Below are 18398 nucleotides of genomic sequence, written 5' to 3' on the forward strand. Positions count from 1 at the left end.
ACGAAGGTGTTACGAAACTGCATTTGAGGATGTTTTGGGAAAAGGGGGTTGGCTGCTGCCACGCAATTTTGTGGGTCGAGAACTTAAACTACTGGGTCTGAGAGACAGAAAAACTTTACTCTACCTACTGGGTCTAAGAAATGAGAACGTACGGAACATGCATGACTTTAGAGAAACGAGATATTTTATCATTCTAAGACAACTGGAGTTAACTTAACTAGACGAACTTTCCTAATTTGGACATACAAGTATAAAGCGAAAAGTAGAGACAAGTTTCCTTAAACTACTAGGGTCTGGAAAAGCATGCAGAAAAGTAAAAAGACAAAGAAGATAGTACTGACAGGGTCTGGAGAACAATGCAGAAAAGTAAAGTACATGCAGAAAAGTACTGACATAAAGCAGATCTGGTTCTAACTACCCATAACTTCATCTTCTTCGGGAATCAAACGAGAATAGCAGATAAAACAGAGTATTAAACACCATGAAAACAGAGCAAACTTCGGATCTAACTTAAAACGAGAAATTTAAGCCTAAACTAACAGATCTACGCTACTGGACCTAAAGGATGCAGAAACAGAAAGTAAATAGCCATAATCATGCAAACGTAAACAGCAAACATCAGATACGCGAAACTCTAACTCAAATACACCACGATTCAACAATTCCAGACACCTCCAGACGCAAATCCATAACCTCCAACAACAAACCAACAGATCTCAACTCCGAATATCTAACAATAAACAATAACGAAAGTTAAAAGGCAAGAAATAAACATCAACTCAGCAAGATCCAACAAAAACCAACATAGACTTCCGTAATAACGAGAAATAGGTTCGAATCCAGTAGATCAAAGCAAGAACTAGAGTTATGAAACTTAAAAACCAACAAGTACTTTAAACCGAAAGCAAACTAAACAAAGCAAAGTAAATATTGCCTTGATTTCGTGGTTAGAAATTTCCGCTTGGCCATTAGACTGAGGGTGGTACGGGGTCGACACTCTATGGTGAACACCATATTTCTTCATCAGGGCCTCGATGGTGAGATTACAGAAATGTGTTCCTTGATCTGAGACGATGGCTCTAGGAACTCTATATCTGTTGAAAATATTGGCCTTCAGAAATTTTGCCACCTCCTCTGATTCAAATGTTGTGGTGGCCCTAGCTTCTATCCACTTAGACACATAGTCTACTGCAACCAATATATATGTGTTCCCACAGGATGATGGAAATGGTCCCATGAAGTCCATCCCCCATACGTCGAAAATTTCGCACACAATCACCGGGACTTGAGGCATCTAGTCCCTCCTTGAAATTCCCCCTGTCTGTTGGTATCTCTCGCAACACTGACAAAATTCAAAGGCATCTTTATTGAGTGTCGGCCAGTAAAAACCGCTGTCCAGAACCTTCCTTGCTGTCTTCCTTGGTCCAAAGTAACCTCCACATGCCAAAGTGTGGCAATGAATTAGCACATCTTTTTGTTCCCATTCGGGAATGCAGCGCCTAATCACTTGATCCGAACACATCTTCCACAGGTAAGGATCGTCCCAAAAGTAATATTTGGCTTCGCTTTTAATTTTCATTTTCTGGGCCCGGGAAACTTCGTCTGAACTTGGCACCTCTCCCGTGACCAAGTAGTTGGCTAAATCAGCAAACCACGGCTCTGCGTTAACTGTGCGCTTTCCTTTATCGGATTCTCCTAGACCGGTTAAAGCCAAAACTGCTTCCAAGCTAATTGGTCTAGGAAATTTCTCCAGAAAATACAAATGTTCTTTAGGGAAAGCATCAAGTATGGCCTCTCCTGTTTCCCCTTGATATATTCTGCTCAAGTGATCGGCTACTCTATTCTCCGTTCCTCTTTTGTCTCTCACTTCCCAATCAAACTCCTGCAAGAGCAACACCCAACGGATTAACCTCGACTTAGACTCTTTCTTAGCCAGTAAGTACTTTATTGCTGCGTGATCTGTGAAGACTATAACCCTCGACCCAAGAAGGTAGGGTCGGAATTTTTCAAACGAGTATACGACAGCCAACATTTCCTTCTCCGTGGTGTCATAATTCTTCTGAGCCTGATTCAGAGTCTTAGAATCATAGAAGATCACGTAACTTTTTCCGTCAATCTTCTGTTCCAGGACAGCTCCCACAGCGAAATCACTCGCGTCGCACATTATCTCAAAAGGGTGATTCCAGTCTGGCGCCCTGATAATTGGTGCTGACATGAGTCTGTCTTTGAGCAACTGAAATGCCTTCTTGCACCCTTCGTCAAAGACGAATTCCACCTCGTTGTGCAACAAATGAGTGAGCGGTTGCGCGATTTTCGCGAAATCCTTGATAAACCTCCTATAAAAACCTGCGTGACCTAGGAAGCCTCTAACCTCTTTTTGGTTCGTGGGGTATGGTAACTTTGATATCACATCTACCTTTGCTTTGTCTACTTGTATTCCTCTCTCAAAAACCACGTGACCCAGGACAATGCCTTTCGTCACCATGAAGTGGCATTTTTCGAAATTCAACACTAAATGCTTCTCTTGGCATCTTTTCAACACTAGATCAAGGCTGGCCAAACAAGTATGGAATGAGTTCTCGTATACGGTAAAATCGTCCATGAATATCTCAATGCATACTTCCAGCAGATCCGAAAAAATACTCATCATACACCGCTGGAACGTCCCTGGTGCATTACACAACCCAAACGGCATTCTTCGGTACGCATATGTACCAAAGGGGCACGTAAACGTGGTCTTCCCTTGGTCCTCTGGGTTAACGTAGATCTGGAAATAGCCACTGTATCCATCAAGGAAACAAAAATACTGTTTGCCAGCCAATCTTTTTAACATCTTATCAATGAAAGGTAGAGGAAAGTGATCTTTTTTTGTGGCCTCATTCAGCTTCCTGTAGTCGATGCACATCCTCCACCCCGTTACCAGCCTAGTGGGTACCAATTCGTTCTTATCATTCCTGACAACTTGTATTCCAGACTTTTTGGGTACCATATGGACAGGACTGACCCACTCGCTGTCCGGAATGGAGTAGATGATCCCTAGAGCAAGCAATTTTAACACCTCCTTCAGAACTTCCTCTCGCATGTTCGGATTCAGTTTCCGTTGTGCATCTCGATGAGCCTTTGCACCTTCTTCTAGACGGATGTGGTGCATACAAAGATTAGGGCTGATTCCTACTAAATCTGAGAGAGTCCACCCTATTGCTTTCTTGTTTCGTCTGATGACTTCCAACAATTCCTTCTCCTGCTCCTTGGTCAGGTTACTGTTGACTATTACTGGGAATGTCTCATTCACCTCCAAGTAAGCATACTTGAGGCCTGGTGGAAGTGTCTTCAGTTCCTTCTTTGTTGCATTCGTCTCCTGGGGCAAGGGATTTTTTTCTGCAATATCCGGTAATGCCTCCTTCCCAGACCCAGGAGAATTCCTTGATGAACTTACTAAAGGCAGGCATTTTCAGGGCTTGCAAGAATGGCAAGTTGATTTCCAGTTTGCTAAAAATTTCCATGAGATCCTCTGTGTCATCCTTCTTTTTCTTTGCTTCCCCCCAGTATGGAAATGGTTTTGCTCGCTTTATTGCATTTGTGGAAGTCCCAGCCTGGGTTTCACCAACTTCCCTGCTTCCTTCCTTGCTTACTACCTCAGGTTCTGGATCTAGGAAAAATGGGTCACTTGGTCGAGGCAGAGATCCCCCTAAATCTCCCTTCTGGAGGTCATCCGGAACAAGGACTTCTCTGGGTCTAGGGCTATCCCCTTGAAACACTTGACCTTCCTTCCCTTTACTAGCCTGTATGGGTACCTCCTCGTCAATTTCCAGGGTCGGTCCTTAATAGCCCCGCCCGGATCTCAAGGTGATTTGACTAATGTTTGCTCGGTCCGGTGGTTTGACCGTGGCAGGAAGTTTCCCTTCATTTCCCCGCATCTCATTCAAAGAAACTACGATTTGGGACAGTTGCTTCGCCATCATATCCATGGCGGCTTTATGTTCCATCTGGGCGTCTTGCAACTTGTGCACCACGTCGTTGTTGGAATGCAAGTTATTCTGCATGAACTGCTATGAATTCACTAGGTCGTGGACCGTGTCATCCAAACTCCTTTGTGGCCTGGAGTTGAATTGATTAAACTTTGATCCTTGACCTTGGTTCTGCCCCTGGTTCTGCCGATAGTTCCCTTGATTTCCTTGGTGGTTATTGTACTGGTTGCTAGACCCTTGATTCCCTTGGTGATTCGGTTGGGAATTCTGATAGTTCCCCTGGTTATTTCTCTGGTGAGGTGGCACATAGGAGCTCCCTGGATTGTTCTGATTCCTATTTCCCCAATTAGTATGGTCCTGATTCCTGTACCCCAGTTGCAATTGCCCCTCTTGACTTTTCCCTGACCAGTTGGACTGCCTCTCCGGAGGGTGTGCATAATTCGTGGTCTGCAGTGGAGGTGGCTGACTTTGATCGTTGTCAGTCCATCTAAAATTGGGGTGAGTCCTCCATGGGGTATCCCTTTGTCTTCCTTGGTTCCAACTTCCATCTGGATTCCAGCCCCCAATCGAATTTGCTTGGGCTTGGCATTCCCCTTCACAAGGCTGACCGAAATAAGGCTGACGTTGCCTTTCCTCTGGACCAGGGGGTTTCTCACTTTCCGCTGGAGCATGAGGGTTGTATTTCTCAATTGCGTTCAGCAGTGCTTTCTCCAATTTATCTATCATGTCTTCCACCTTCTTGTCATCTTGTTCCGTTACTGCATTGGCTGACCCCCTCCTCAATATGCTTCGCGGGTTATCATAGGCCTTCTTCGCCTCAATCAGCCTTCCCAAAGTCTCTCTGGCTTCACTTGCTTTATTCTTGGTAAAATTTCCCCCGCTCGAGGAATTTATCAAGTCCTTTGACTCAGGGTTTGCTCCTTCGTAAAACAGATAGTAAGTCTCCGCTTCAATCATCATGTGGATCGGGCAAGCATCCAACAGTCCTTTGAACCGGGACCAATAAGAACTCAAAGACTCATCATATTCCTGCTTGCACTCCTGAATCTCCTTCTTCAAGGCATTCATCTTGTTGGAAGGGAAAAAATAATCCAAGAACTCCAGCTTGAAATCTTTCCATGTGCTAATCGAGTCTGGTGGAAGCCTCAGCAGCCAAGTATTAGCCTCCCCTTTGAGGGCAAACGGAACTGCACGTAAACGGTAGTCCTCCTCAGTCGTCTCGTTGGGGCGCTTTTGAATGCTACACAGCTTACTAAACTCGTTCAAGAATTCGTAAGGACATTCGTTCCTTCGTCCAGAGAATGTGGGCAAAACTCCGAGCACATTTGTCTTGATATCAATAGACCTCCGACGCGGGTTTGAGACTATAGCATGGGCGGGTTCACCGTCGAGATGCGCGGTGAGTGACCCTATCTCCGGATCGGGATCTACTAAATGAGTCAAATTTGGGTCTTCCTCCTCCTCAGTCTCGGAATGCTCTGTTTCTGTTGACGACTTCGGGTCTTCTTCTCCTGACGAATTCCACTCCTTCTCACTTTCTGATTCAAACGGGAATGGGTCCACTGTCCTCAAACCTGATCTGGTGGTGATAGTGGACGTAGACTCCTTGACTTGTCACTTGTATCGGTCGCTCCCTGACCCAGATGAACTAGCCCAACTTCCAGAATGGAAGCCCGTGTTCATAAACTGTCAAGGAGAACAAAATAACAGAAATTAGATTATTTACACCAAATCCTCAAACGCAATAACAATAAACGCCATCCATTCCCCGGCAACGGCGCCAATTGAAGATCCTCTTTGTATGGACTGTGTGCACAAAAAAGAATAACAAGTTTCTTGGGTCCAGTAAATCCACTAGATCACAGGGTCTAGGAGCTCACTGGTCGTTGGAAAATCTCGGTCGTCGGACACACAGAATACTTCTTCAAAAACCCTCAACCACTTATACTAAAAATTAGCACAGGGAAGTAGGGATCGATCCCAAGAGACGGATGCGTAATTTAAATGTGCTCAAGGATTTGGAAATTATTTTTGGTTTGGCTGCTGCCACGCATTTTTTTGGGTTGAGGAAATTAGAGTAAACTTGGAATTGAAATCTGCTACGCTAACAGCTAGATCTAGGCAGAACAGAAATCATGCATGTAAACTGAAATCGAGACAATAACTAGATCTAAGAAACTATTCTAAATTACCTAGAATAAACTAACGATGGGGACGATGGGAAATAAACTGACGGTGGGGACCATGGCTGAAAAAGCAGAGTACGGACGAAAAGCTGGGAAAACAACTAACTAAAGTACTAAGTAACAGCGACATCATCTTCTTCAAATCAAATTGCATCAAAACTCAGCAGAAACAGGCGTGAAGCGTAATCGGAAAACGAGCAGACTGGAATTAAACAATTTAGCAAAAAAAAACTCAATTAGGGACTAAACAGATCTACGGCTACTAGACGAAGTAAAACAAAAAGGAAATAGAAAACTCAAAAATCCATGCACAACTTGAATCCCCTGTTTAGATCCAACCTCGAATGCTAAATCCACTCCGGATCCAAGCATCCGGCACAAACTCCGGCCAAAATAAATCCATAGCTTCAGATTCAACAAACAACCTCCGATCAACAACAACAACACATATCTACAGCCAAATTCCCCAGATCAAGCACCAAAGTGACAAAAACAGAGATTAACACGCAACTTGCCGAAATAAAACTTCAAACAAACAGGATCAACGTAGATCAACACGAGATAACACCAATATAACAGAAACTAAAGGAATGCATAAATAATCTGTAATAGCAACAACCAAATTTGACTTCCAAACGCGAAGTTCAAGCGAAATAAAGTGCAAAAGAAGAATGAAAATAGATTGTTTCTTCGCCCTTCACGCGGACGGTGTTACGACTGACTTCTTTCGTAAGATGAGACCCTTAAAAACCTAAACTACCCCAGAACTCCCATTTCCCAAGTGTGTGTGTTGTGTGTGAGCTAAGAGCGAAAATCGTGTGTGTTTTGTGTGTTGCATGCTCCTTTATTTATAGGCGTTGAAGTGGGGCCCAGCGAGGTATAGATAGTCTTTGTTGCCCTCAGCTATTGACTCCCTTCTTCTAGCCTCCTTTTCCTTCAATTCTGCTCACTTTTCCTTCATTTCCTTCGTCTAGTCCATTTCCTCCGGCTTTCCTGGATCTAGCGATTCCTTCACACACCTGGCTTAAAAACTGTGTTAGACCCAGTAAAATATAGTGTTTTTCACCATATAACCGATGCATGAAATTAGCCTTATCACTCTCGATTGGCGGTAGAAGAATTTGTTGAATACTCTTACATAATGCACGGACTCGGTGTTGGATTAAGTGCAACAATGTACTTAATGATATTCAAGATTATTCAAAATTTAATGATATTATTTCTTTACATTTTTTTAGATTTTACGATACTAGTTGGTGATCCAATCCTCGTGAAGAAGTTGACAAATATTCTCACTACTATGATGTCTAACTTGTGACTTTTTGGATAACCGGTTGATGCAAAGTTTTGTCCGGAGATACACTTTGGTGTTGAAATCCTTGGTTATCCACAATCCGGTCGTATCCCATGCTTTGTGGAAGTCACCGGTGAATGTTACGGGTGAAAGTTATGGGATCAAAATGATCCGCCCTCGTCTACCCACTGCCCCTCTTTCTCTTCTCTACATTGACATTTTATTTCCATGACATTCTTCTCTCCTCGTGAATGAGCTTTTCGGCGGCACTCCGGGGTGTTAGGTTTGGTATACTGAAAAGCATGATTTCAAGCAGTTTCGCGTGAATGGAATCTTGCTTGTATACGAAAAACTCTACAATCCACTTTTAACCCGATTCCGTATTATTCGAGCAGTTTCACACGAATATAATCAGTATATTATTACATTGTGTTTACTTGTGCATTTATAAGATGTTTTATAAACATTTAAATGTATAAGAAGCAAACAAAGTCTAAGTCTTTTGCTTAGTAGACCGGTTGTGGGCGTCGTCCACTTTAAGGTAACACGGTCAGATCTATGCAATGCTTTACAAAAGAAAAGGAAGAATTTCACAACCTAGATAGGCTTTGGCTACCTATCGTGAAAGGTTGTAATGTTAGTCCGCATATTTCTAAGCCTTACTGAAATAAGATGACATTGGTGTGGTATAGCACTGAACGGATCTAACAGCAAGACGTGTCTTTATGCTATCTACTGAAAGACTAGGTCTTGATAAATACTATTTCTTAATCTACATATGTTAGCATTGAGCATACGGTATTGATTATGCACTACTTTGACTTATCAAATGGTGCGGGTTTTTCGCAACCCAATAATCCTGATATATTGGGTAGTGGTGATTAATATCTAGCGGTGCTAGGATTGCTATTATGTCGAATCGTGCGCGAGGTGAGTCTCGTTTGATAATGTCCTCAAGAGGAGCTCGAACAAGGTTTTATTATTCAGAAAACTAGCCGGTTGGAGTTTTATCGCTCTATGAATAATAAATAAATGTTTCTTGCTAAGTCCACTCTTGGAATTAATAAGATGTTAATTAATTAAGTCCATAGCAGACATTAATTGATTAATGGACATTTATATCTTAAGCGTGAGAAATAATAATATGAATTACGGAAACCCGGATTACTTGTAATTTCGGATTTGGATGGGGAGAGTTCAATATTACTTCTGTAGTGGCTGCTCGTAATATTCCAATATAAGCTTGTATTAAATTGTGGGTTCAATTTAATTAGTAAAAAGCTAATTGGGGGAGCCCATATCTAAAACCTTCCATAGATCCCTATCTGGGCCCAAAAGGAACTTAATATAAATAGGGGAATAAAGGAGACATAAATAATAATTTTATATACTATAATTTTCGTCCCCCTCTGTCTAAGAGGAGCTCGAAATTTCTCCTATTCCAAAAAGGATTTCTTCTGTCTTCTTTATTTAAGTCCTAGTATTCTGGTGAGATCAGCCCACACTGATATCGGAGTACAGTTCGGGAACTAGAGAGAAATTTCGTCCATCTCTCTCTAGAGAAGGGACAGTATTTTTCTTATTTTCTCCTCCGTGAGAATTTCAACTCCTCCTCCATGAGGAATTTTCTGTCTTCTTTATTCGAGCCCTAATATTTTGATAAGATCAGCCCACCGTGATATCGAGATACAGTTCGGGAACCAGAGAGAAGATCCGTGGTCTAGTATTGAAGATCATCACGTGGAGAAGGCGCGAGCAATCGTCGATTCTTTGGAGAATCAAATCGGTAACCCTAAACCGTAGAAATCATGTTTAGAATTTATATTTCTTTAAACATGAATTATTTGCGCTCTAGCATGCAATTATATGTTTAACATGTGAATTGATTAATCGCATAATCGGTCAAATAGATCCTTATCTGATTTATTTGTTTTGTACAAGTCTTCCATTGTGCAAGGGGCTCCAAACCCCAGCACGAGGTAGATGGTGGGGTCGGGCAACCCCACCTGGCTCCGTACATGCTTGAGACGATTTGATTTTGATTGTGACGTATATGGGGATGACCTTTTAGCGGACAGTTCGCATATTCTTGGCTCCACGGGACATCGGGATCCCAAATATCCCAACTTGAGGAGAGATTCCACGTTCATGGGATCTTCAACACAAATACAAAGCTTGTTAAATATAGTGGTAATCCAGCTGACGATCCAGCCATTAGTGAGTCTGTTTTTTAATCAAAGGAGAATGAGGTAATCATTATTTACATTTAAGATGTTTCATTTCCAATATATATTAACGTACTATATTGTTATATGTTTGAACATCACACGACAATGACACAAGATATAAAAACTTATTGCCGATATTACGATGTGTCTTACTCTCAATTGGTGGTAGGAGAATTTGTTGAATACTCTTACAGAATGCACGAACTCGGTGTTGGATTAAGTGCAACAATGTACTTATATTATTTCCTCTCTGTTACCAAGTCAATACCACGTAGTAAGTATTTAACTTTTTTATATATTCTTTAAGATTATTCAAAATTTAATGATATTATTTCTTTACTTTTTTTAGATTTTACGATACTAGTTGGTGATCCATCCCTCATGAAGAACTTGACAGATATTTTATAGATGGAGGCTAACAAGCCCTATACCCCCAACGCCCTTGGACCCGAATCACATCCGATCGTTGGACGTGTGGTTGTGTGGATTATCTTTGATTAAGTTTGGTATACATTTTACTATGTGGTTCCTTCTTTCCAAAAGTGGGTTTGTCAACATTTTGGATTATTTTATATTATGTTGGAATTTTAATATACCTCGTGATCCAATTCTTGTGGAGTATGTGGCAAGTATTATCAATACTATGATGTCTAACCCGTGACTTTTTGGACAATTGGTTGGTGCAAAGGTCTCTCTGGAGATACACCTTGGTGGTGAAACCCTTGGTTATCCCACAATCAAGTCTATCATTATTGACAAATTAGTGGATGTTATTAGCATAAGATTAATTTCAAATAAATTGGTTTAGATTTGTCCATAAGTCAAATAAAATGATTTTATGCCTAATAGGGTGACAATCTATTTTTAAAAAATTCTAGAAATACATAAAAACTTGTAGTGTCAATTAAAAATAGAAATAGAAATTCTAAAAGTAAAAATGCTTTCAAAAGCTACCGTAAAAATGGGTTGAACTTGAAAGTGAGACCCTGCAATGGACAGTGAGAGTGGTCGTGGACCTAGAAATGGGCCACATGCATGATTTGCATAGCTGTCCATGCTGCACGACAAAGACCAACGCAATGAAGACCAATCCGGTGGTGTCATGTGGCATTTGCAATAACTGAATTTTTTATTTTTTCCATTCTTTCGATTTTCCTATCTAATATGTCATCGCACTCAATTGCTACTCTGAATTACTATACTTTATACTCCCTCCGTCCCATGTTACTTGCACTTTTACTTTTCGGAACGTCACAAACTCCTTACATTATTTATAGTTTAAGTTAGAATTAATGCATTTAATTAATATGTTAGTTTAAGTTAAGAGGTCCTTTATTAAGTGACGTCTCATTACACTTAAAATTCTAATTTAATTAAACAAAAAAATCAATCTCAAATTTACGGCCTAAGATGAAAAGTGCGAGTAGCATGGGACGGAGGGAGTATAATAATACATTGCACGTGATATTGGCGATGTAATCAAATCTTTGCACTGCCATGTACGACAATATAACTAAACTCGTGATACATCGTTACAGATAGAAGGAACTTGAGTAATGATCATGGCTAACATTATTTTGAACACATTCGGATTTCATGATGAAAACGAAACATTGTTCGCAAATGAACTAAACAATGATCCGAATTCGACTTTAGATTTCGAAAGTTTGCATAGAAGTGATACATACGACTCACAATACAAGATAATAAGAGAATGTATTCAACAAATTGATTGTAAATTAGTTTATAAATTATACGATTCTCAGTCATATATATTTTGTAGATCATTCGATCGTCCTTACTACATGTTTTTGTGCAGTTTAATCAGTATCGTACAAATTATGTTGAATGAATGTAGTAATAATTTGCATAAGTTGAAACCGGTAATGGTTCTAGTGGAATCCTTGTATAGCTCTGCAAAAGATCAATTATATGAGTCTGCTACCAGAATTCTCTGAGTATCACTAACAAGTAACAACCTTCCTCTAGGATAAAAATTACGGATGTAAAAGGATAAAGATGTAAAATACTAATTCATTTAAAATCAATTAAAAGTAATGAATTATTTTTAAATACAAAATACCCAAAAAAATCCAATTATGTACTCCCTCCATCCCACAAAAGATGTCACACTTGTGAAGGCACGGGATTTTATGAGGTTTTGTTTTGTGTGTTAAATGAGGAGAGAAAATATAATTTTTATATTTATGTTAGAGATAACTTTTTTCAGAAAGGGAAATGTGACATCTTTTGTGAGACAAACTAAAAAGGAAAATGTGACATCTTTTGTGGGACGGAGAGAGAAATGTGACATCTTTTGTGAGACAAACTAAAAAGGAAAATGTGACATCTTTTGTGGGACGGAGAGAGGGTAGAATTTATATAAATTTATCACTATCTAGATGTCCGAACACAATTTAAGAAACCAAATGCTACAATTAATTTAATTAGAATAATAGACAACCGAGTCATTATTATTTAACACACCATATTTATTTAATAACCAAAATTCACAAAAGAATCATGAAAACAGAACAATGTGAAAATGGAGAAAAACATTACTATGCTGCCTCACACAAAAATATTGTCTTTATTTTCCGAAATTTTATTAGATTTAAACGGACAATTGAATCATAGTATGATCTAAACATCTTCAAATTTAACAAGAAAAAACGTAGTTCGTTCGATCATTTCGGACACAACTAGATAACATCATGTTGTCTGCAAGCAGCATATGTTCGAATTTTTTGAAAAAGATTTATGCATAATACAATTGATTTCAGTTATATGGAAAGCATCATGAGAAAACTGAATCAGTACAAAAACACAAAATGCGAAAAACCTGACACATGATTTCGTCGACCATTGCAACCATGAATGTATCGAACGCACCTATTTGAATAAAACAATACTACTACTAAAAAAAGGAAAACTATAGTGATCAACCAGTTTTGAATCGCTGATAATGGGTAATGCTGCTTTTATAAAAGTTCATAGATTCATCAAAATTCAATGTGTACCAAAAATAAATTAAATTAATAAGCCATACAATGGCCTCTGTAATATATAAACAGACACGTGAATAATTGATAGCGTTCTTATTTAATTAACTAAGCCCATGTATTAATAGCTGAAAAATATGATGATCTCCCCTCCCCTCCCCTTAACTGTAAGTGCAATTCTTGAGGGAGAGGGGCACATTGAGCTTCTTGACGTCGTAAATGATGGGGCATTCGATCTTCTTGTAGAATTTCGGCCTCACCAGTTTGCCCAGAACAGAAGCCCTCGACCGAACTGTGAACTCCAGTTTGAGCGGCACAGGGAGCGTGGTGATCCCAGTCGAGGTGCTCAAACTAGCTCCACTACCATACAACGGGATCTTGTCGCCTAATACGGTCACAACCATGTGCCTCTGGCTCTTCCGTGACTGATAGAACTTCTTCACCTGCAATGCAATGTCACGAACAAAATCATCCAAAGGCACTCAGAGTCATTTCTCAAAAGGGTTTTACAGAGTAGTAACTTACGGTGCCAGAGCCAATGGTGAGCTGCGAGTAGGTGAGAGCGACCGGAGTTGAGGTAACGTGAACTCCAAAAAATGTGCCTGTGTTACGGTAGGTGAGCTTCAGTGTCGAGTTAACAGAGATCATGTCTGTCGATACACCCGTTGAATCCGAACCAGCTTGAACCATGAATCTCTCAAATGTAATGCTCTGATTGATGACAATAAAATGTCATTAACTCAATTCAATAGCTGAATTCTATCACACTGCAATCCCACCGCCCCCAAATATCATAAACCCTAAGCAAATTGATTCATACAAATCACAATTCAACACAATTTCATCACAATAAGTAACCAAACCCTAATTACAGAGCTTGTTAGCTCTGTTTCTCAGCTCCACAACATATTCACATTTGTGCATATCATCATCATCATCAACGCAATTCAAATTCTAACAAATTACATTGCTACCATCCCAAAACATAAACACTATACAGATTGATCCATACAAATCACAATCAACAAATAATATCTCCAGAATAAGTAATCAAATCCTAGAGCTAACAAGCGTTGTTTCTCAATTCCACTTAATTCTGAGCTCAGAAATCAACCAATTAAAAATCAGTAAAAGCGAGGTGAAATGAGAAACTCACCTTCATCGTGATCTTAGGCTTCTGCGGTTTGCTAGCTCCCCACAAAATCAAGGCGAAAAACGAAAACAGCACAAAAAATCCGACAACAAAAGCAAGGAAATAGCATCTACGCGGCAGACCTTTCTGCGACTCCTCATCTTCCAGCAATCCTTCTTCTTCAATCACATCAAAGTCCTTCCAATTCCCCTGTCCGCCCTTGCGAGGCCCCCTGCCCCCAGATCCGACGTCGTTGGGCGATACCTTCCTCGATCCGGGCTTGAGCGATCCGGAGAAGCGGCTGGTGGACGACTCCCTGGAGTGGTGGCCGACAGAGGAGTGCGATCGCGGCGGCGACCCCATGGGGCTCCCCAGCACCGGCGTAGAGTGGAACGACGTCGTCGTCTTCTCCCCATCGTGCGAGTCGCGCGACGGACTCTGCACGTAGTACACCGGCGGCCGGTTGTCCGGCGACGACGGCGCCAGACTCGTCACTTCCGAATCCGTCTTGGCGTGCATTGTGTGTTTTTCTGAGGGTGAAGAGTGTGTGAAAATTCGGAGACTTCTGATTCTGATATTCAAGAAAGAGACTAGAGCGGATTTTCTCTACTTCTTCTACTCATATTAATCGAAATAATATTTACTACTTTTTTGGAATATTTTTATATTTTTTTAAAATGGCTGTCAGCAATTATTCAATTTCAGTTTTAATTAGTATTATCACTGAAGTCTTGAAAGGAAAGAGTTTTAAGATTTTTTTATTTTTACTTTAAATACATGATCTCTTGGTTAAACTGCATCTCCAAATTCTTAAATTAATTAATTAATTAATGTAGAGTAATTAGTGTTTGTGTTGACCATGAGTTATTTCAATAAGTACTAATGTTATATCGATTTCAGTTATTAGGAAGAATTTGTTTTGACAAAAACTTAGATTAGTTAAAGTAGTATATCACCGACAAGAAAAAAATGGCAATAAGTGATTATGAATGTTTGGTTCGTGACAGCTGCGTTAGAGTTGGCAATACAGCGTTCTTTCTGAGTTTGCGCCGCGCTTATCAGTTGGGATAAATCTCCATTTTATGCTCCCTCACGAATTTTTAAAAAGTCAATAAAGATAAAATTAATAAAATATAAATCTTATTTTTATAGTACTCCTCCCATCTATAAAATATAATAAATTCGTCTGCTAACAGGAGTCTCGTTTTACATTTTAGTCCATCTACAAATAGGTGTTCCGATTTATTTTTATCATAAATAATAATAGGGTCTCACATTCCAGTAATTCATTTCACTCACATTTTATTTAAAACTACTAATATACTATATAAGTGGCACATTTTTCCACTCATTTTTCTTAAAAACGTGTTATCAAAAAATGAGATTCTTAATAACAAACGGAGGGAGTAGTTTTATTGTTATAGTACTTCATATGTCTATAAAAAATAGTTTTATTTTGCCACAAATTTTAATGAAAAATTAGTAAAATAAAAGAAAGAAAAGAACAAAAAAGTTGGTAAACTTTTAATGACAAATTTTGATGATAAACTTTTTTATTTTTAGAAATGAGACTAATTATTATGGACATCCCAAAATGACAAAATAAGATTATATTTTTAAATGGACGGAGTTTTAGTTTTATTAATAAAATGTAAATGAAAATGAATTACTGAAATATAGATCTCATTCTATTTATTACCAAAAGTAAATAATTGTGACAAATATAGGTGGACAGACGAAAAAAACTAATAACAAGTAACGGCAGACGGAGAGAGTACAATAGAACTTCCTCCATATAAAAAAGATTTCTTCCATTTTAGTCTGTTAAGATAATTTTTTCTTTTAAGCCTCGTTTACTATTGATAATATTTCAATTATTTTTTATTATACTTTTTCTATTTTTTAAGTTTGTATTAAAATTTATATCATTACAAAGTTATCTCTGTTTATAGAACGGAAAAAGGACATTGTAATATATTACTCTCTTTGTTTTATAGTAGTGGAGATTTTTTTACTCTCTTTGTTTTATAGTAGTGGAGATTTTTTTTGGGTAAGAAAATTAACAAAAATGTGTGTAATGTACGTATTAAATAAAAAGATAATTAATAATAGGAGAGACTATAAAGTAAAGATAATAAAAATAAAAATAACTCTACTACTATGATACGCTTAAAATGTGAAAAAAATGATTCTGCTAGTACTATGATACGGAGGGAGTATACTTTTGTTCTTTGGTTAATTTCATTGAATATCCGTTACACTTACATTCAAATTTGAACTCACTTTTTTTCTACTTCCTTTTTTTCTTTTATAAGAGATCAAATACACTATCTAGTCAATCACTTTTTTATACTAGTTCTATTTCATTAGTTTCACTTTCTTCTAATTAATAATGTCTTCACTTTTTATCAATACCATTTAACTACTAGTCCATATCATAACATTATACTATTACTGCAAAACTTGTAAAAAGGCAAAAAATTGAAAAATACAGAAACCAGATATATAAAAATAAAAAAATTCAAATATATAAATTACAGAGATACAAAATTGAAAAATTCATAAATGGATTTTAACACATAGTAGTAATTAAGAAAGACTATATGTAGAGAAAAGAAAATATTCTTTTTGTGTGTAAAACTATAGCAAATTTGGCTTTCATTTATAGAGAATAAAAAATTGTGAATTTTAGTATAATTTATTTAATACTTACAATATAATTAAAATAATATATTGATTTATCTTTAATACACCAATTAGAATATGGCAAATGACCAATGTCATTTGTTAATAAAAGAGCACATAGCGATATCGTATGGATCACTGAGAGAGAGAACATGCATGGTTTTATTTTTTTATTTTTGTATTTTTATATATGTCCTCTGTCTCAGTTTAACTAAGACATTTTAGTTGGAACAAGAATTAAAATAAATGTTTTAGTAAATTAAATATGGAGATGAGATAAAATAGTAGAAATGAGAAGAGAGGGTAGTAAAAGTTTGAATAACATTTAAATTTTGTTCAAAATAAAAATGATCCATTTAGCTTGTAAAATCCCCAAAAGAAACACAAATCAATTAACTTGGGATAGATGAAGATAGGGGTGTATTAGGGTCCTTCACAGCTCTTTGGTGTTAAGCTTCAAACAAATTACAGGCCTTAGATTCTTGAATTAGATCGTTGTGATCAATGCATTATTAGACTATAGTGTTGCATTATTAGTCGGTTTACATTATTAGGATGAAAATCTACATTATTAGATTATAATGCTACATTATTAGTCGGTGTACATTATTAGAATGAAAATGTGCATTATTAAATGATACGTGACATTAATCTAACCGTTAGATGACAAAATCGTGGGGCTGAGATTCAGTTGAATGTTTGAACAATATATAGAAAAAGGATATGAATACATCCTACTTTCAAAATATTGTGATCACTTGGTCCACTTCTTCTTCATGATTCAAAGTTGTTGTAACTTTATATTTCTGGTCTTATATACGAGTAACAAAATAGCCTTGAAACATGTATGTGCTAGCTTTGGGGACAAGGCTCATCAAGTGCGTACCAAAATTAACTTTATCCCAAAAATACGATATTTTTGGTTTCAACGATCACATCGGTGGTTTTCTAAGAGACTCATGCTTTCCTTTACAATGTATGAAACTCAAATATCGCGGTGGATTTCTTATTATTGGAAAGTTGGATGTCGTCGAGAGTTAGAGACATTGAATAAACAATATGTAGAGACTTTGTTTGGATTTGAAGAAAAATCTTTAGATGATAAAATACAAGAAATTAAGACGGTTCGACGCCTCCCAACCGCTATATATCACTAAATTTTTAAAAAGAAAAGAGCTCGAGATCGTCACTATTAAAAATGTCAATGAATGGTCGAGTTCGTTTACCTTTAAGTTGGTTTTTAGTGTACAAATCATATACTCCATTTGGTAAGTTGTTACGATATTAAAGTAATACTCCATGTGAAAAGAAGATGGTATAAGCTTTAAAAAAATGTAACACATGTAGGAACGTGAATCCCATACTCATGTGTTCAACAAAAATTGCTTTAATTTTCTTCGGTTCAAAGGCATATTATTATGCATTTATGCTTGGGACAGCAATAAATGTAATAATTTGATTTATGATTTTCGGGCTGTGTCCTTTTGGTTTTTGGACTTGTAAAATCAACTCTTTTATAACCAGCAATATATGTTAATAATGATTCTTTTGTTTAATCAGCAATTTCTTGCTTGTCATTTGTATTGGTGGTTAGATGAAATTAATTAATCATACAAAGATTATAATACTCCTAATTTTATATGTTACTAATTAGGTATTTGGGAAAAGATAAAAAGAATTGTGAATGCTTTGAAATTTGAGTAGGTTGATCGTCCCATATATTTAAATATCAATAAATTTGAGTAGGTTGATCGTCCCATATATTTAAATATAAGTTGTAACGTTTATAGCACTCTAATTCAAAATCAAGACCAAATCTCTACTTTTAGATTTTAAAATGAGTGGATGAGATTAAATCTTGCGAATCTCAATAAATAGTAGACAAAATATCAACAAAAGGGTA

At 37.7% G+C, this 18398-nt stretch overlaps 1 protein-coding gene across 1 annotated transcript; it reads right to left on the reverse strand.

The window, feature by feature from the left end:
- Positions 1-12639: 12639 nt before the first annotated feature.
- Positions 12640-14413, reverse strand: LOC125192306 (uncharacterized). Its single transcript, XM_048089843.2, has 3 exons — positions 13835-14413; positions 13204-13389; positions 12640-13121 (listed from the first exon to the last, which is right to left on the reverse strand). Exons 1-3 carry the CDS (start codon positions 14327-14329, stop codon positions 12840-12842), a joined length of 963 nt encoding a protein of 320 aa, XP_047945800.1. The 5' UTR covers positions 14330-14413; the 3' UTR covers positions 12640-12839.
- Between the last annotated feature and the right edge of the window lie 3985 nt (positions 14414-18398).

Source organism: Salvia hispanica, chromosome 4, assembly GCF_029641045.1.
Source record: "Salvia hispanica isolate PSC_SH4W2 chromosome 4, Shi_PSC_v1, whole genome shotgun sequence".
NCBI classification, from domain to species: domain Eukaryota; kingdom Viridiplantae; phylum Streptophyta; class Magnoliopsida; order Lamiales; family Lamiaceae; genus Salvia; species Salvia hispanica.